Source organism: Leptopilina boulardi, unplaced genomic scaffold, assembly GCF_019393585.1.
Source record: "Leptopilina boulardi isolate dan_hultmark-lab unplaced genomic scaffold, ZJU_Lbou_2.1 LbouV2_119, whole genome shotgun sequence".
Taxonomy (NCBI): domain Eukaryota; kingdom Metazoa; phylum Arthropoda; class Insecta; order Hymenoptera; family Figitidae; genus Leptopilina; species Leptopilina boulardi.
Window position 1 is genome coordinate 110382 of NW_026137662.1, and position 19994 is coordinate 130375.

The 19994-nt window shown below is 25.8% G+C and overlaps 3 protein-coding genes across 5 annotated transcripts in view; 2 read left to right on the top strand and 1 right to left on the bottom strand.

The window, feature by feature from the left end:
- LOC127283945 (uncharacterized) overlaps positions 1–19932 on the top strand; it is a 34278-nt gene extending 14346 nt beyond the window's left edge. The window contains exons 1-4 of one of the 2 annotated variants that reach the window (XM_051309137.1): positions 18571–18898; positions 19041–19130; positions 19235–19327; positions 19557–19932. In XM_051309137.1, the coding sequence (XP_051165094.1) occupies positions 18811–18898; positions 19041–19130; positions 19235–19327; positions 19557–19786 (501 nt within the window). In that variant the 5' untranslated portion in view covers positions 18571–18810 and the 3' untranslated portion in view covers positions 19787–19932. Of the gene's footprint in view, positions 1–18570; positions 18899–19040; positions 19131–19234; positions 19328–19556 lie in introns of those variants that run through there. The other variant, XM_051309147.1, reaches the window with a different exon arrangement.
- Positions 7–10051, bottom strand: LOC127283937 (uncharacterized). Of its 2 annotated transcripts, XM_051309096.1 has the most exons (5): positions 9889–10051; positions 6307–6528; positions 551–742; positions 284–468; positions 7–140 (listed from the first exon to the last, which is right to left on the bottom strand). In XM_051309096.1, the coding sequence occupies exons 1-5, from the start codon at positions 10049–10051 to the stop codon at positions 123–125; spliced, it is 780 nt and encodes a 259-aa protein (XP_051165053.1). In that variant the 3' UTR covers positions 7–122. The 2 variants fall into 2 exon arrangements, with proteins under 2 accessions (XP_051165053.1, XP_051165041.1); XM_051309084.1 differs by lacking the exon at positions 7–140 and having other exon boundaries at positions 242–468.
- LOC127283861 (uncharacterized) lies at positions 13947–17286 on the top strand. The gene is made up of 2 exons (XM_051308973.1): positions 13947–14292; positions 15622–17286. The coding sequence occupies exons 1-2, from the start codon at positions 14044–14046 to the stop codon at positions 16660–16662; spliced, it is 1290 nt and encodes a 429-aa protein (XP_051164930.1). The 5' UTR covers positions 13947–14043; the 3' UTR covers positions 16663–17286.
- Positions 19933–19994: the final 62 nt, after the last annotated feature.

The window sequence follows — 19994 nt, forward strand, 5'->3', positions numbered from 1 at the left end:
ATTATTTGTATATTGCAAGAAATCAGTAAAAAATGGCTAAAAAAATTTTTTTCTTTATTGTCATTGGTATTAATTTATAAATCGAATCAAGTGTAAAAATCTTGATTTTTAACCTTTCCTTTTTAACCTCGTATAAATCTCTAAAAGAATAATAAAAATTGTAATTAATATAATTTATTAAACATTAAAATAAATTTTTGGAATTAAGAAAGAATTAAAAATTATTTACAATAAATAAGAAAGTAAAATAAAAGATTTAGTAGATTGTTGTTTTGGTGATTACATTTGTTGCTTGAGCTGCTAGAGCAATGAAAGATTTTTTAGGAGGTCTACAAAATTTGTTTGCTCCCTCTTGACAACAAAGATTAGGAAAACAATCCATTGTTCGATTACAGGGTTGAGATAGAAATAGAAAAAGATTTTCAGGAGGAGGTTGACATTGCATATATTCCAATAGTGTTTTCAAAGCTGTAACACAATTTATTTCTTTGTTGTTGTTTTTTTTATTTAAATAGATGATTTTTTTTATTATTGCATTCAATGTTATTACTTGCGTGACTTCTTTGAAAGGGCAACTCTGCCCAATTAGGTGCAGCAGTTCTACAATATAATTGCAGGTCTTTTTTATCAGGACAACAAATTCTTCTTCCCTCTTTACAATCTGTATCCGTTTTGCAGGGAGTTATTGGTAATCGTTCAGGTATTGTTTCTTTTGGACACCTTCGACTAAAACCATTGATTGCTGAGTGATAGTGGAAAAAAATTTATTATTATTTTTTTTATTTGCCAAAAGTCATTGTTAGTTTGAATTTTAATGATTTTTTTTAACTGTTTCTAATTTTATTACAACGTTCGGTTTTTACTACTATACTCAATTAGAGAAAAACGAAATAATTTTTTTTATCCCTAAAAACTTGAAGTTTCGATTTCTCCAATCATGGAAGTTTTCTCATTTCCAGTATAGTACACTTCTCATTAAAAGTGTTTTTGTGTGTGATAGTTTAAATTTAGTATTGCTTTGACCTAGAAAAGAGATTGTAGAGTTAAAAGTGAAATATTAAGATTTTTTCTTTTTTTGTATATCAATCAATGTGGTACTTATATATATGTAACTGATTGTATTACATACAAGAGAGAGAAAAGACTTTAATTTCTAGATGGCATCACTGTGCCAGATTACAAATCAGCTTTCACCCACTACTCGCCTCACTTGCGAATCGACGTCATGACCTTTCCTATAATCAGTGTAACAAAGTTTTATACACCTAATTTGGTGCAAAAATGTCCCCAATTTATTATCATCATTATTATTATTACAGTAAATAACAATATAATTTTTATTTACACTTTTTTCATGTTTTAACTATTGTTAATAGTTTCCTAATCGTAGGACGTTAATGATGCTTTTAAAACTTGCTAAACTAGTTATAACACTTTGCGAAAGCAAAATGTGATGAGTGAACGTTGTATTTGGTTTCTGTAACAGTATGTAATTGCAGTGATATATAAAAAATTATTTTTATATATTTATTATTATATACCACAACAAAATTTACTAAACTGTCTCTTATTGATAATTCACTTTTAAAATTAGTTACGCTTCGATGCCTTTTGTCTTATTTGTGGAATTATTTCTATTATACTTTTTGTCTCTATTCTATACTTTGCAAATTATTTTTTATCACTTACTTAAGTCTAAAAGTTTGTTTCAATTATAAATTGAATTATTTTATTAATAATTCATTAGTACTATATTATTATTATCTATTTATTTATTTTTTTAATCATTGCACATTTAGTATTATATTAATTATTTGAATTATTTTCTATGTTTTAAAATATTATTTAATTATAATTTATATAAAAATAATAATGATAATAATACTAATTAGAATAATAATAATGAAAAAAAAAATGTTATAGCATTAAAATTTGTGAAGATAGTTAAGATGGAAAAAAAGTACTTTTATTAAAAATTCTACTTGTTTTATAAAAGAGTTATTTTAAGGAATAATTGTAAAAGAGTTTAAAAAGTAATATTTGCATTATAAATGCGGTTTGTAATATTAAATTTGCACTTTATTGCTTTTCTCGTTTGAGTAGCTTATATACGTATTATACTTATATATATAAACGTTAAATAAAATTTTTATCGACGCGCTTTTATGAAGATCTTGCGTAATTTTCGAAGAGGCAAAACTTCATCACACTGTAATACATTGAGAAAGGTGCGGGCGAGGGTCATTGAATCTATACTCATCGATATAAACTTTCTATCAATGTTTCTTGTTTTATCGTTCAAATAAACAATGCCGCGGGTTTGCCTTTAAATGAAAGGGTTAAGAAAGAGGGGGGGGGGGGTAATAAAAAAATATATCTAATTACTTCCTCGTGAAACAATATATTTCTTATTGATATTGCTTTAATAAACAATTCGAATTCAATTGATTTTTTTTTTTTTTTGGTAATAAAATTTAATTACAGTAAAACCTCGATTATCCGAACTGTAAATTTATTTCATATTTTTGTATTATATTTTCCCGACCTAAGGGCAAAATTAACATATTTTATGACAAAAAAAAATCTTTAAAAATTCTATAATTATATTTTTAGAGAATATAATCGAGGTTCTACTGTATTTATACACTGAAAACAAATTATTTGATTCAAAAAATAAGTTATTTGAATATTATCAAATAAATATTTACTTGAATCAGTAATTTCTGTATTTTTGAAACAAATACCATTTATTTAATATAAATATGTAGTTATTTATTTGTATTAAATAAATATTTGATAATAGTCAAGTAACCAATTATTTGAATCAAATTTCTTTTTTTAGTGCAATTGAATATTACAATATTATATGAGAAAATGCATTTTAAAGAGGTGAAGAAATTTGTCTTCACTGCGTAAAAACGATGATTTGATCTGACTCATTGAGTTTAAATATATATATACCTATGTATGAGGAAATAAAAAAAAATATAAACAGAAGACTCAATTCAGTAACGAAACCATGATATTATAATATAATTTGCTGAGATAAGTTTTGAATTAATTTACCGGTTTTAAATAATTCAATTAAAGGAATTTTCCATACAAAGAAAAGTAAGATATAGAAAATTTGTTATAATAGCTTATTGAAAAATAAACCAATTTCATTAAGTAACATATTTTGCTATAAATTCATGAATCGCGAAAAAGACAACTTGTAAAATTTATTTTCCCGCGAGACATTAAATATTTAATTTTCATTTTCTATTTGATATTTCTCATCGTCTTTTCTCTCCAGTAAGTCACATTTGCGCGCGCGCGCTGTATAGTTGTTAAACGAGGGCAAATAAATCGGTAATTGTTTTTTTAGAGGAAGCATCTGTATACACTTCTTGATACTTTTATTTCTCACTCTGGAAAGTTGCCATATTCTGTTGTGTTTCGTGTGTGACATGCCAAAAAGGTGCTTTGGGGAGAAGGATAATATATAGAAACGGGCAGAGGAACATTCTGTTAGAAATTCACACACACATATAAGAAAGAGATCTATATTAACAAGCCAAAAATTATTCACTCGATCTTTAGAAAATTTGGCAAATTTTTTATTCTTCATTTTCTTCATTTTTAGATGATTAAATTTATAATAATAATAATTATTATTATTATATAATTTATACGTATAATAGTTTCTTTTCTATTTTTTTACAGAAGAAAAAAAATTACGAGTCTGAAGGTTTATTATGTTTGCAAGAAGTTTTTTTTTAGAAAATAAAGTTTTGAGAGACGAAAATTATTATTTAAACATAAGCAATATTTTTGTTGAGTAACGAAAAAAAAGTTAACATCTTTTACTTCCTAAAATTTACATCGAATAACCACAATAAACGCCTCGTTGAAAAACAAGTCTCATGAGTAGGTCAAAGTCGTTGGCTTTTATCTTCCTTGAATGAGAAAAAGAAAAAGGCTTCCTTAAAAAGTAATCAACTTTTAATCCCGAGAGTATTATCAAATAAATTTATCCCTCTCTATTATAATTAGGTTTTTTTTACTTTTTCTCTAATATATATTTTTTTTTACAATTATTGTCATTTTTTTTCTATATTGTATCTAAATTTTTTTCTAGAACACTCTGATCTAGAAAAAAGTTGGTATTATACATAAATAATAATAGTAATATTAATAATTAGTTTTATTGTTGAAATAATTATTAAAATAACAAAAAGATTGTTTATCAATCACTGATTTTGTTTAAAAAGGAAGTCATGGTATAATAAATAACACTCGTGTATAGATTCGCACCTGTGTTAATAGTGTAGTTCCTAGACTTTCACCGCTTAGAGATTGAAGTAATTTATTTGAAAATTATTGCGCATATAATTGCATTCCGTTATGTAAATGAGTTCTCCATTAAATGTATATTAGTAATTTATTGTGATAATTGTCATAATTGAATAAAAATCAAATTTTAGGAAGGAAAAATTTTCCGGTTTGAGGCATTAATTAACATTTTTTAAATTCTGATTGTCAGAATTGTTAATTAGAGTCCGCGTTGGTCGCACTCGTTAAGGCGGTTTGGTTTTCGTTAGGTTGTGCATCCTGTGTTCAAATTTTCCCAGCGTGAAAAAATTTTAAAAATACATAATTATACATCAAACAATGTGTAAATTATTTCCGAAGTAAAAAAGAAAACTAATAATTATCACTTTTTTCAATTAATTTTTTTTCAAAACTACAATTTCTGAATTTGTCTTTATTTCTAAATTAAAAAAAAAAAGATTGTAAAATGTCCTTGGCAACGACAACTTTTACTTTTAGATTTCAAACACAATTTATCAGTTCACATACCGATGACTGTTATTTCCATTTACTATCAAATTATTTTGTATCTTCGTTGCACAATTTGGCTAAGGTACATTGCCAATTTCAAAAGAACAGCTGATCAAGCCTTATTGATTTTTAGAGAATCTTTTAACAAACTGAAAATGAAATATAATAAATATTATAATATATAACATAAATAATAAAATAATATTTTATAAAAATTTTTTTTGTACAATTTAGTAAAAAAAGAATTTTAATTATAAAATTAGTTATTATTATTTTATTATTAATAATATTAAAATATTATTTTATTTCATAATCTATGATCTTAATATTAATAGTAAAAAAAAGTGATTCTATTATTTAGTTTCTTTATTCTCTATAATGTAATTTACATATTAATTGTGTATGTAATTAAAAATTTTTTTTTCACCTGGGACATCAAAGTGAATGGAGGATAAGCTCTCTGACCTGTGACTGGTAAACTTCATTAGCGAATTGTTCATTAAAGGATGTTCGCGTTTTTGTTCAGGAACTTGGTTAGAATTAAATGCACTATTTGTGTATGTGTGTGTGTGTGAGTGCAATTTATAAAAAAGAAAACAACCTTCGAATCAAATTAATACTCCAATCTTAGAAAAGACATCCCACGTTCATTTAATCGATAACATTATTTTTAATGCAGAAAATTTAAATTTACATAACAAAAATATAATTCTAAAAAAAATTACAAAAAAAAATAAATTATAAATTTCTTTTCTGATTAGAAAAGTTTAAATTATTAACAAACCTTATAGTAAGTTAAATTTATTATGAATTTAATATTAAATTTGCAATTTACTTGCTGGTGTATATTTTCTTTTATATAGTACCATGAAAATAGTTAATTTAATCTTCAATTACGATAAAAACATTTTAGGATTTATTATTTATATATATATATATATAAAGATAGGATTTTAACAAGTTACCGAAATAATGAGATTCTTGAAAAAGTTTTTTAATTTTTTTTTCATATACAATTTAGCAAGTGTTATTACAAATGAACGTTACACGAGATTCATAAATATTCAAATGACATTCATTATCATATTCAAATATTTTATATTACTATTTGCATTATCTTCACGCAGACAATTACAAAACTTCACTAATTTTTTTTTCTATAATAATTAATTATTTTTACTGATAAGTGACTGTGATTTCATAATTTGTAATATATGAGTATGGTAATGAATAATTTATATAAATATACTTTTTTCATTTTACATTCAAGATAGGTATAAATGGAATCGTATTTTTATATTAATTAAATTCTTAAATAGATTTAATATTTATTCTCTTAAAAATTACGGAATTAAATTTTTTTGGCCGCCAGGAAGATTTGAACATACGACGTGCAATTTGTATTTCTGCGCTTTAACGATTGCGACCAACGCGGACTTTATAATAATTATTAATTCTTTTATAATAGAAAAAAATACACACCCTCGTGATATGGTTCTTTAATAGGTGGAGGAACACCCTGAGTGCAGTATCCTTTGCAGCATCTTTGATTTGGACCAAAGATGCTGCAGTCGGCTAATTCGTTACAAGGGATGCTTAAAAGTCGTGATAGTCTTCCTTCTAGATTCAAGACTCTTGGACAGATTAGCTCTTGTTCCTTCTTTTCTTTATTGTCACTCGTTGCTTCAACTTTTGCTGGAGCGACTGAAACAGATTTGTGCACACATCGATCGATATATATATATACACAATACCTACACACTGTTCTTTCTCTTTGTTTACTTTTCTTTTTTCTACCCCATAATATATATGTTGTTTTGAGAAAAAGAAAAAAAGAATACGAATATATATGGAAAAACTTCTTTTCAGTTGAGAAAAATCTCTCGGGTTCAAAAAAAAGAAAAAAATACCCGGGTTTTATTTAAAGAAAAGGGATTATATATCGTATAATCCCATATTTTTTTTTTTTTTTTTTTGAAAACACGTTTATTAAAAACAAACTAGTTTTTCTGTATTTTTTTCTATTCTTTTATTTTTATTTAGTATAAACGTATTAGTATTTCAAGTATTAAAGTTATTTTTTTATTACATTTTTTTCCGAATTGAACATTTTTAATTATTAATAAAGATTTTTTTTTTTAATTTACTTAATTATTAATTAAGAATATATATATATACATATTTCGTTTATAAAAACATATTTCTTTTTTTTCTATATATTTTATTATCATGTATCTGATATATTTATAAAATTTATAAATTTAAACGTGAGTTAGACAAAGATCGTAACGGAAAAGAAAATCACGTATACACACACACACACACAATCAAAGATAGGTGATTACGAAATGATTCTGCACCCGGGGTTCTTTGACTCCTGTTCCTCTCCATCAACAAAAGGGGACAAAACTTCGCTATACATTGTTCATTGTTATATATTTACAACTGTTGAACGTCACAAGAGAAAATAAAATGGGTTTTTAAAATATTCTTTTCCAGAAATAAAATATTTGTTTATATTAATTAAATATTTTAATTAACATAACTAAATATTTTAACTAAATTAATATACCCTATATAATATTTTTTTATGTCTTCAATATATTTTGAAATTTCGAATAGTTTTGGAAAATAGGTTTTTTTTCGAATACAGTATAACTTAGATAAGTGAGATTTCAAAGAACAGGTTCGACTGTATTTATTATTCAGGCTCTCGTTGAGGAGACAAAAGACTGGTGAACTTAAAAAAAATTGCAAAGTTTCTCCCCCTTTACTTTGCACTGCTTTTGAAAATTTCAGACACAGAGCAAAAACAGGGACATGTAAATTCTTGAGTTTTGTAAATATAGAAATATGGGTCATATGTTTCTTATTTTATTGTTAAATACTGTTTTTTCGACTTATTTTTTGTCATATCACTGGAAAAAAAGTATAATAGAAATAATATAAATAAAGGCGAGTAGGTTTTTAAAAGAAAATTAAAATAAATTGTGGTACAAGTTTTGCCTAGATGTAATTTAAGCATTATTTATTTCTTTGGCACGTTTTCTTCAATATATATTCCAATGTTGCGAATTTTATTTTTGCAAATGTATTCGTTAAATTTTATATAGAAATGTGTATATACACAGAAGTGTATATTTATATATATATATAAATATAAAATTAAATTATTCACGATTTCTAACTTTTCCCCACAACCTTAATTGCCTTAAAATTATTTTACTGCGCGAACCGAATGTAACTTCTTCGTGTTGCAAGAAAGTTGTATATATTATCATTATATATGAAAAATTACTGCATAACATTGGTTATAAATTTTCAGATATCCATATATTGAAAATAAGACAAAGTTATGCATGTAATATTTATATATACGAAAACTAGAAAAATGTCAATATATACATATATGTATATATTATTTTGCTTATTGAAATTCAATTAATATTATATTTATTAAATTTAGATTGAATGACAATTATTTTTTTACTTTTATTTACATAATTTCAAATATGGATTTTTTTTGAAGTTCATTGAAACATTCGAATTGAGAAACATTAAGTTAGAATTTTTTTTCAAAATAAAAATCATATTTAACCGCATAGCAATATAATAAAAAAAATTAAATATCGATATATTGAATATATGTAAAAGTATATTCTTGCGTAAATTATTATACAAGAGGTATAGGTAGATCAAGTGCAAGGAAGTTAAAATATAATATGTAAAATAGTATATATAATTATATATAGATAGAGAAATAGAGAAATAAAATTGTTCGAGGTGTGCGATTAGGTAAAAATGTCATAAGGTGAAGTAACGTTTCTTGTCTCATATATATAGCGAACAGATGTTCCAATTTATTACCCAGTGGAATGCCATTTGTATATAATCCTCCTACTATTTTATATCTAAAGTTTTGTCCACAAGTTATTCCTTGTTTCAAAATTCTCTTGTTATATTAAATTCTCTCCTACTGAGTGTTAGGCGCATGGTGTTAGTTATTTTTAAACGTTATACGCTGTATAAAGAGACAAAAACCACTTTTTTTCCAAGTGAAAAATAAAACAGGATATTTCGCATTTTCACTCTATAGAAAAATTATATAGAAAATTCTCTTTGTTTTAATTTCAATTTAATGGAATAAAAAATAATCTTCAATTTTTATACCCATTAAAATCTCAGTATAATTATGCCCGCGAGTTATTTCAGAGATCAGTTTTTTTGATATATAATCTGTATCTGTTTGTATTCTCTTATCGTTTAATGCTCTGCTGAATCTTTCGAATTATATTTCTTTTATGTAAGAAGCATATCTTAATTTCTTGTATTTGTTTTATTGTAATATGAAATAGGTACATACTTTATAAATATAGATCGTGTATTACTGAATTTTCTGTTTTTTGCAAAAAAAAAAAAATAATAATAATAAAGTAATTTATGATCATTTTATGACAGATTTTGTTTTAAGAATATTAATGTATCGTGAATTTACATATACGATATATCAGAACGCGAATGTCTTTATCTAATTTATAACTTTGCGGCATTATTATGTATACGTGATTCAAAAACAAAAGATCTTTTTTTAAAATTCCTATAAACAATTGAAATGACGCGTCATAAATCATACTACATATAGTGAAATTTGCAAACAAATATTAAATTATTAATATCTCATGCATCATGCATATGTAATAATAATGTGATATCTTTTCTTAAATGAAAACTATATATGAAAAAAAAAGTTATTTGATTCAAATAAAAACTATTTGGTCTAAATAAAATATATTTGTCTCAGAGCTTACTAGCCTATTTATTTGACGTAAATATAAATTTTATTTTAATCAAATAAATTTTTTTTTCAGTTTATATAATTCAACTCAAACACGATCTTTGTCCAATTTTATTATTTAATAGAAAGATTAGGAAATAGGTTCTTATACACGAATATAAAATTATTTATTTTGCAAAATTTACAAAAGAAATTGCACCCTAAATTTAAAATTTATTTATTTTTTGTTTTTTAAATAAAAAATCATTATTACAGTCTTGCATGCACACCTGCATTTGTGTTTACATCCTGCGCTTGTACACATGCTCTTACCAACAATGCAAAGAAGAAAAGAGTCATGTGACTAATTCTACACTTGGATAATTCTCTTATAGCATTCACGTACATGATCATAATGTGCGAGCATCGTTGTCGTGTTTTGTAATATATCATTAGGAATTTATTGTTTCAATTTTGAATTTTTAAGTTCGAATTCAATTATAATTCTCCTCTATGTATAGCTATTATAAAGAATTTGTAACATAATTTTTATTTTGTTTAAATAAAAACGGAATTTTCTTTTATTTAACTGTAATCTAATAAAATTAAAATTTTAGTTAAATAAAAATTACACTTAAATTAAAATTAATTAAAAATTTTTAATCAAAATCACTATATTGATTTTCGCGCACCTTATGGGGAATCGAAGATATTTTGTGATAAAAATCGTTGACCGATCGAAATAATTATATACGTAACGAACTCTTATTTGAATATAGTGAATGCGATTATAATAAATATGTATGGAAGAATCACATAAATATAAACACTGAAAATCACTACGCATACAAGGTCACTGGGAGCCCTTGATTAATCAAGGTGGTTGTAAAGCCTGCAAAGATAAAACTGCTATGTATATACATAATATCATTGAGAAAAGGGTGTGAAAGTTTCTGGCGATTTTATAAAACCATATAGATATATATTTCATGTTGGGGAAAGAGAAAGGAATCTAGTGTTGCAGCAACACTAAATATATAATAAATGATTGCAAGAGAGGCTAAAGCAAGAAAATATTGCTCTATATTTATATATATACAGGAGAAAAAAAAGTGGACAAAAGATGTGCTTCTTTAAATATAAAAACAAAATTAATTTAAAGAAAAGAGAGAAAGAACAGAATTTCACGGGAACAGAAAAACTTAATTATAATAAAGTAAGAATTTTACTGCAAAGACATTTTTAAAGAGTTGCTCCAGGCTATATATTCTTGAACTCGCAGATTTACAAAAAAATGTTGCGTCATCGCGTATATATTGCGTGTGAGATTTTTACTATTATATATACAATACTGTAATTTTTAAATTTTCATGAAATTAATTTTAGGTTCAAAATAATTAGTGTATAATTATTTTTAAATTATCTTTTAAAATTACTTATATATATATGCGTATACACTGTATATTTTTTAATTTTCATGAAATTAATTTAAAGTTCAAAATAATGTGTATAATTATTTTGAAATTATCTTTTAAAATTTTTTATTTTTAAATATATATATAGTTTTAAAGTATTTTTGAATGCGGGGATATTAACGTTTAACAAACTCAATCTTTAAAGGGAATGGACAATTTCAAATATTGAATTTGTCAATTTGTATACACTTTTTTCTCTATTCAATTTATAATTGACATGAATGTTTTTACAATCAGTTTTGTGTCAATTTGGTTGGATTAGGTAAAATCAGGAATTTATATTTGGAAATATTTGCTTATTCTACAGGACTAAAATTTGTTTAAAAATAAAAATATCGTTTTTTTGAAATTGGATTATGATAAAAAATTTATTTAATTCAAATAAATTGCGCTTGACTATTATTAAATAAATATATTTATTCGGACTAAATAATTTTTAATTGATAATAATCAAGTAATCCATTATATTTTAATCAAATAATTTTTTTTTAATATAATTACAAAGATGTTTGTTGTAGGTATATTTAGTAATCAACTTTTTTTCATGTTAAACTTTCTGCTTGGTTTTCATTTGCAGTATAGTTGCACATTGAAAGTTACACCTATAATTATACACAGACCAGAAATTGTCGTAATCAGGTTCCACATTTGTGTATTTGCATTCTATGCATATTCGTGTTGCATATGAGTGTCCAGAGAGTTGGCACGAAATTCACTGCAGCAAAATGTACATATATGCAGTTATACCAACACAATAGAAGTTTAGAATAATAATAATAATAATATGTTCGTTGAGGAGGAGTATCAACCCCAACAATATTCAAGTTCAATCATAATGTAGTCTACAGAGGATATTAAATTACTTTAAAAGATGTTTAATAAATTAATATATGTTTTCATGGCATATATATTACATACAATTTTTTTTAACTTTTTATGGTTATAAAGTAAAATAGGCATCATTTTCATAAAAAAGAAATTTTTATTATCAAAACTATTTCATTGCCTTTAAAATTGAAGACGCGTTCACTTTAATATTCCAACAAAATGGATCTATTGTATTTATTTATTGTTTCGCAAATATATAAGAGTTCTATATTAATTGACGTGTCTGTTGGTTCGATTTTTCTGATGGACATATACAAAGCTTTATATAGACATATCTAAAATTCAAACGATATATATAAACTTTGATAATAGTGTATATAGTTACTGAACATGCGAAAAAGAAGTTAATAAAAGTTTAGCTTTTCAAAGTTTATAATAAATATAAAACTATATACTTTTGGAGAGTGATGAATTTATCTTTTCAACGTATACATCAATCGATATGGCAATTTTACGATCCTTATTTGCTCGTTATAGGTCTCGTTGATTTACTTGTTTCTCTGGTGCGCTCAATCGATTTATTTACCCCCCTCCCCTCTCTCTCTTTTTTTTAAAAGGCGGTTTAAGTTAAAAATTTATAGTTTGAACGAGGTCTGGTTGAAAACATAATTACTTTTGAAATAAAAGATATTCATCTTTTATAAATTTAAAAGCAACTATAAATATTATATTATACTATACGGAAAAAGATTTACCTGGAACAGCGAATTTCAGTGAAATAGCAAAATAATTGTTTCAGCTAAATCTTTCACTATTCCAGTGAATCCTTTCGCTGTTCCAGATAAAATTTTTTATAGACAATTTGATATTTGATTAATAAAATTCAAATTTTAATTGTATTGTTGTTATATGCAATTATTGTTTTGTTGAAAATTAAACGGGGGAAAAAATTACAACTAAAAATAAATATAAAAATAATATCCTCCAATGATTTCAGTTGTGTAAACATTTTTGTTCGTCTTAAAATATTGTATGTATATACATATAGGACGACGATTCCTTTCTTAAACGCAGATTCTATAATATTCAAGGTTAAAACCTTCTTAAATATATTTCTTTCTAAAAAGAAAAAGTTTTAATTCTGTCTTTGTGTTTCTTCTTGAAAAATAACATCTCTTCTTCATTCATCGTTTTTCTAACATACATTTTGGTAAAATTTACAATATCAATGAAAATATTTATTTAAAACAAATAAATTTTGGTTTAGAAATAATTATAAAAACAATGTTTTATAATAATATTGTTTCTGATAAGGATTAATTAAAAAGAAGAAGGTACCCCTCCCCCAGCTATCCGGCAGAAAAATATAATCCCTCGCACTTTTAAATTGAACGTTTTGCCAAAACTGTAATTGGCAATCGTGTGTTTATAGGGCCCTTTAGCCTGCACATAACTGAATTTCATTTTTCCTTTTTAAAACGGCTCCTTCTCTACTGGCATGACAGGTATCGGATAAGAAATAAGAAAAACCAGCTGTGGCCAAAACTTAGGGCACAAAGTACAAAAAGAAAAAAGAAGAGAAGAGTGTGGAAGAGAATAAAACGATGAAAAAGAAAACTGGACATTACCAGAGCCAAAAAGGAAGACAGTAGTAGTAAAGGACAGAAAAAAACATATGTAATAGAAGTGAGAAAGACACACAATGTAGTGAACGATTGCAATTTTAGGTGGGGAGAAAGAAGATGACACAAATGAAGTTAGAATGATGGTAAAAGAGGGGTGGGGGTGAAGAGGATATATTTTATATTGAATACGAGACGTAGATGTGTGCCCCCATAAGGACAATGAACATGCGTATAATGAAAGTGTATCGTCGAAAATAGTATAACAAACCATAGCAAACAATATTAAAGTGTTGTATATATGTATATATATATAGAAGAAGAGACGAAGAGGGAGAATAAATTTCCCCCACTTTGAGAAAATTACCCCCACCATTTGTGTAACATGCTGCGCTTCGCTATCGCACGGAATCACGGACAAATCAAACATGGCGATTCAGTCGCTGTTTACGGTAAATGCATATGGCTCACAGTCCTTGTGTTTGATTAATTAAACAGTGTAATTGATTTTGTGACGGTGATGAGTGCTCGTGCCATTGGGAATAGACGTATTTTGCATAATATTACAAATATGGAGGAGCATGAAGATGAATTAAGTGGTGAAAAAACTTCGGGCGGCGTTGACGAGCTCGGTGACGAAAAAGGCGTACAGGCGGATCCGACGCTGAGCGCGGCATCGACAACCGTTTCCTCGACATCGAAGACAGTGCCGCTCTCTGCCGGTGAAAATACTGATTCCAGGTGTCAAATAGACGACAGCTATAGACATGTAAGAGCAATTTGTTGTTTTTTGGATAATTTTTGAAAAACCACTTTTTCGAAATACTTTGCGTCAATGATTGCTGTATTTTTCAATTCGACAATATTCTAGGTTTTGGATTTTAATTTTCATTTTGAGAGTCAAAATTATTGTCTTTCAAGATTTTCCAATTTTCTCTAATATTATCAAATTGCAAAATTGTTTTTGCAAATTTGCTTTATAAATAAAAAGCAGAATTTTCGATAATTTTATTTTGCAGTTTGCTTTGAATTTGTAAATTTTTCTTTTTATTCATTTTTAGCTAATGTCAAAAATTTATCTAATTTCTCAAATAATATTTTTAATATTGTAAAAAAAATTAACTCTCTACAATGTAAATGAATTGTTTAACAAAGAACAAGAGGAACGTTGTTTCATAATTTACTTGACAGAGATAAATAATTAGAAAAACAAAAGACTTCTGTGTAAGAATAAATTGAAAAACAGATAAAAAAAAATTTTTTTAAGACAGTTGCAAAAATACATTGATAAATTTTGCATTAGCTAAATTATTTTTGTAAAAGAATTAAGTGTTATTATTATTGGTTATTGTCACACGTGTTCATTCATTATTGATGCTTGAATTAAAAATTTATGAATTGAAATTTTAAAAATATACACATGAAACGGTGACATTTTAAATGCCAGGAACAGATATTTCAGGATGCGGATGATATTGCAACCTTTCGATTGACAATCAATATTGTGAATGACAAATTATTGCTTTTTTCCTGTCAGTTCAAGTCCAATTAATCAAGGCACTTGTTTGAAATAATTTTTGTTCATATAATGTTTATTTTCTTAAATTTTTTTGATTTATTATGTGCCTGAAATTCTGAATGACATAAAATAGTACATTAATTTAATAAATTATTAATTTACTTTTTAATACAGGAAGTAATGTTTTATAATAAAATTTTAAATTAAAAAAGTAATAAACAAATTTTTCGTTAATTTAAACATTCAGAACTTCAGGTAGATTATTTATCGCATTGAAATTCCTTCTTCAGAATTACATTATTTTGATTGTGTAATTTCAATAATCGTAAAACAGATATTAATTTTTAAAAAAGATATAAGTGAAAGTCTATTTTATGTATGGCATTTCAAGTTATTAGAAAATTATAGAATTAATTTCAAATTTGTCCATTCAATATTGCTTTCAATTGCACGCAATGTAAATCGAAAAAAGAATTATTTTATTTAAATAATCAATTTTTGATTAAATTAAATATCAATCAAAACTAAATTTTTCATGAAGAACATTTTTTTAATATATTGTATGAAATTTCTCAACAGAAACCATTTGTGAGAAGATGTGGCAAATTTGAGAGCGGAAGCGGTAGTGGAGATCAAGATGGAATGCACACCGAGGATGGAGTTGATATTGCGGCAAAAAAACGAAAAACACGTCGCGGTAAACCAAAACATCGAAAATTAAAGCCCTATTCAAAGCAACATCTCTCCTATCAGCAGAGAATTCGCAATCGAATTGGAAGGCCAACAAAAACAGGACGACAACCACCAGCACCTTATAATTCAAATCAATTTTTAATTGAGGACCACAACGATCTTCCTGATTTAGAACAAAAATTAGCAAGTGCCAGTGCCTCTGATATACCGCGATCATTTCAAAAACCCACAGCGGCATCGCGTACTCGCGATTCAAGTTTTAGCATTGATTCAGATGAAGATTTCTTTTATTCATCGCCCGAGGATGAGGAGGAATTTCTCACTAAAGAATTCAAAACCGCCTATGAGGATCTTCATGCCGAAAGACTTGGATCAATGACAAAAGCACAACTAATTCAGGAATATATACAACTTGAGGCGAAAGTTGATCTTTTAACAAAACGATTGAGAGCGAAAAATTTACATGCAAACGATGATAAAGATTGTGAATCATCGAAAAATGGAGGCGGTGAATTGGAAGCGTCGAAAAAATTAAAAAATTTTCAACAACGAATCGATGATCTTATTCAACAGAATGAACAATTAAAAAGGGAAAATGAATCATTGCGTGGACAACAGAGGCACAAAAGTGTGAGCATTGATAGCGAGAGTGATAGCGATAGTTCAAGTAATGAGAATCAAAGTACAAGAGGTGGGAATGGATCGCAAAGAAGTCCTGGATCATCACCAGTTCCTGTTTCATATCAGGGACGACTTGACAAAAATCATAGACAAAACAGCTCAATATCGAGTGTCGATAGCGAAAGTGATAGCAGCAGTAGCAATGAGAGTGGTCCAAATGATGTCAATAATGCAAGTCCAAAATCACCTGTGGAAATTACAAACGGTCATGCGGCTATTCATGAAATTGAAGGTCTACCTTCTTAAATCATCTTGCGATATATTTTTTTCTATTTCTGTGCGCTTGAAAATGAACAATTCTGCTATGCAGAGAGGAAAAAAAGAACATTATTTTGCTTGCAGAAAAAAATATTTAAAAAAAAAATTTGAGAAATGAAACTGGCAAAAGATTCTGTATTTGGATCTTGAAAACATTTATTCTTAATCTGTACTTTAACTTCTTTTTAGAAAAGAATCTTATAAGATGAGAAAATTGGAAACATCGCAGAAAATTTTTCTTTTGTTTCGGAAAAATCTAAATTTTTTATGTTAGGATCAATCCATTATATTTCGATCGTAAATAATTGTAAAAATTGACTTTAAAATTCATTTTAAAAAAATTAGCAAATCATTTTGTGTGAAATATAATCGATTGAGTCTAATAGAAAATTTTTATTTTTACATATTTTCAATCAATTATTTTTTCAATATTGAAAAATTGTTGCATTTCACACATGAAAGTAATTTTAAACTTAAAGAAAAGATAAATAGTTTTTCTGTGAAGTCGCCATGTAATTTTAAATTTGAGTGTCTCTTACTGCTAAAGGTATCGAAAGGAGAAACAAATGTGCAACTTCTTTTTAAAAAAAACAACAAAAAAAAAAAACGAAAAAGATTGACAAGAAAAAAAATTGAAAAAAAATAAAGAAATCGACTTTTGTAAAAAGAAAAAAAAACTATATGTAACTTTTTTTGTACATAGAATATTGTTTTTGTTACTTTCATATTTATATGAATGATTAAAGAGTGTGATAAGTTTTTTTTGTGGGGAGGGGGGGAATAAGAAGTGGCACATTTTCTTTTTGTGTAGATAAAAAAAAGAAAAAGTAAATTTTTCTTTGACTTTGATTGTCTTCGATTCTCCTGCAATAAACTGCCAGCTGCAAAGATACCAATAGCACAAAAAAAAGAGGCCTGCAGACCATCAACTAACGCAAGCCCAAGAAACCTAAAACAGGGGTCCAGTGAAATTTCTAATATTTAACATATATTGAAAACGAAGCGAAGATTGTGATGATAATTGTAATATTAAGAAGAAAAAAAAATGTACAATTGTATAGATTTAGAAAATAAGCCTAGGTGTTAGTTTATGGTCTGATTTTAGAATAAGTGAAATGCCCTTATACCATTGATATTCAAATTGAATTATTTTTTTAGAATTATTTTCCTTTGTTATAATATGAAATTGTCAACGCACTAGATCTCTCCTAAGTGTAAGAAACAAAGGGCATAATATGCACTAATACAGTATATATTTCATTTTTTTCAGTGATTAAAAATCAATTTATGCTCACGAAAGTTTTATTAGTGTAAAGTCTCAAATTTAATATATATATATATATATATGGGTTTTTTTTTATACAAACTCTTTTTAAAATTGAATCAGTGAAATTGCATTGATTTTTTTTTGAGTTTTGTAAGAAAAAATTATTTAATTTCTTATTTAAAAAATTATTTATAAAAAAAATTAATTTAAAAATCAGAGAGACTTTTGCATTAAAAAACTTTTGATGTAGAGCTCTTTATTTCTGAGTATATATAATTATATATTTTTTTCTTTCTTTTTTTGACATTTTTAACATTATATATGTATCATAGATTATACATTTTTAAAAGAGATATATCAAGAATATAATTCATATTTGAGAATTATTTACGTGTGTTCTTTTTATTTCCATTTTATTTTTCTGCGTTTTTATTACGTGTTTAATTATATATCTATGGAGAATTTTTTTTTACAAAATAAATTATTTAAAAAATAAAAATTCGTTCAATTTGAAATTTTTTTTAAAAATTTGTTAAGACGATTTTAAAATTGTTTTACCCTTTTTTTATTGTGTTAACATGTTATAGATATAAAAAAACGAATCATTACTTTATGCTTTTGTTATGGTTATAGGGGTGATATTAACACTGCTGCATTTCCAGTCTGCGATATGATTCATGTATTTTGAAACACCCGGTCAGAAGTCGATGACTATATCTTCTACTGAAAACATCAGTCTGTCGAGAGCGTTTGTCAGCGAAAGTTGTATTGAGAGAAAGAAAATTGTAAATTTACAACAATTTCAATAATATTAAAATCAAAGAAAACTTTTTGGAAATTTTTGAAAAAGAAGGTTTATTTTCTTCATCATGAAAGTGCAATATTTTTTATTTTTTATTACAATAATTTTTGTAACACACGTAACTTGTGTATTAAAAAATATAAACGATCTTAATGGTATGAAGATAATTTTTTTAAATTCATATTGACTATTTTTTGTTTATATTTTATATTTTAAACTATTTTTGTTAGTTTTTTTTCGTTTAAAATTTTACTTTTCTGTTTTTTTTTAAATTTAATTATGATTTTTATTTTTCAGAACAAAATCTATATGAATGTCGATGCGCTCATTATGATTGTGGATGCTGTAATCACATTGAATTGGATTACTTTAAAGTGAACGGAACATGTAAGATTTAAATTATCGTATTTAAAATCTTAAATTACTTTTCATATTTAAGTGATTTAAATTTATTTTATAAATTTCTGAAACAAAAATCTCTTTCTTTTTAGTTTGTTCCGACATGAAATACCTGCCGAACGATATAGGGGTTTCTATGACAATTACCTACAACAATATGACTTTTTATAACGAAACCATATCAGGTAATTTAAATTTTTACAGGAAACAATATTCAAATTACTTTAAAGAAAAATTCATGTTGGAAGAAAATTGTTTATTGTTATAAAAAGAATTTTTATTTTTAATTTTACTAAAATCAAAATTGAAAATTCTTAACCAATATTTTAAAATGAAAAAATTAAAAATTTCTTATGTTCTGACTGATAATAATACGAGATGTTAAATGAAATTTAATATTGTTTTGTCTTTCAGTGAGAAATCCACCAAAGATTTGTCCTATCATTATCGAAGAATTTCATATAGAAGCTTGTGTTCGTTTTTATGATATGGATTTTGATAGACATCATTTTAATGGATGTGCTGAGGTTGATATTTCATTCTTAAGAGCATTGCCTTTAATGAAAAAAGACTTGGGATGTTTTCACATGGGTCATCAAAATTCAACAAATTCTATTCCATATACTGTGATGATGGTAAAATAATGCAGGTGAAAAAATCAATTTTTTTTTATTTTATTATTATTACTATTAATAACTTTTAAATACTAAAATTTTTATACACAAAAAAGAACAATAGTACAAAAAATATTGTACCGCAAAAGTAAAAATAAAAACAAGTAAATGATTTAGTTTTAATTCTTTTTATATATTTTAAGGAAGGGAAAATAACACGTTTGTAACTTCATTGTAT

What these genes read in the sequence shown, in the direction of transcription:
- LOC127283937 (XM_051309084.1), bottom strand. Translation starts at nt 10,051, where the DNA reads ATGATATATTACAAAACACGACAACGATGCTCGCACATTATGATCATG. An exon ending in TAAAGAACCATATCACGAGG is followed by an intron (nt 743 to 6,306) that starts GTGTGTATTTTT and finishes ACTATCACTCAG; the next exon opens with CAATCAATGGTTTTAGTCGA. An exon ending in CTTTCAAAGAAGTCACGCAA is followed by an intron (nt 469 to 550) that starts GTAATAACATTG and finishes ATTGTGTTACAG; the next exon opens with CTTTGAAAACACTATTGGAA.
- LOC127283861 (XM_051308973.1), top strand. Translation starts at nt 14,044, where the DNA reads ATGAGTGCTCGTGCCATTGGGAATAGACGTATTTTGCATAATATTACA. An exon ending in TAGACGACAGCTATAGACAT is followed by an intron (nt 14,293 to 15,621) that starts GTAAGAGCAATT and finishes ATTTCTCAACAG; the next exon opens with AAACCATTTGTGAGAAGATG.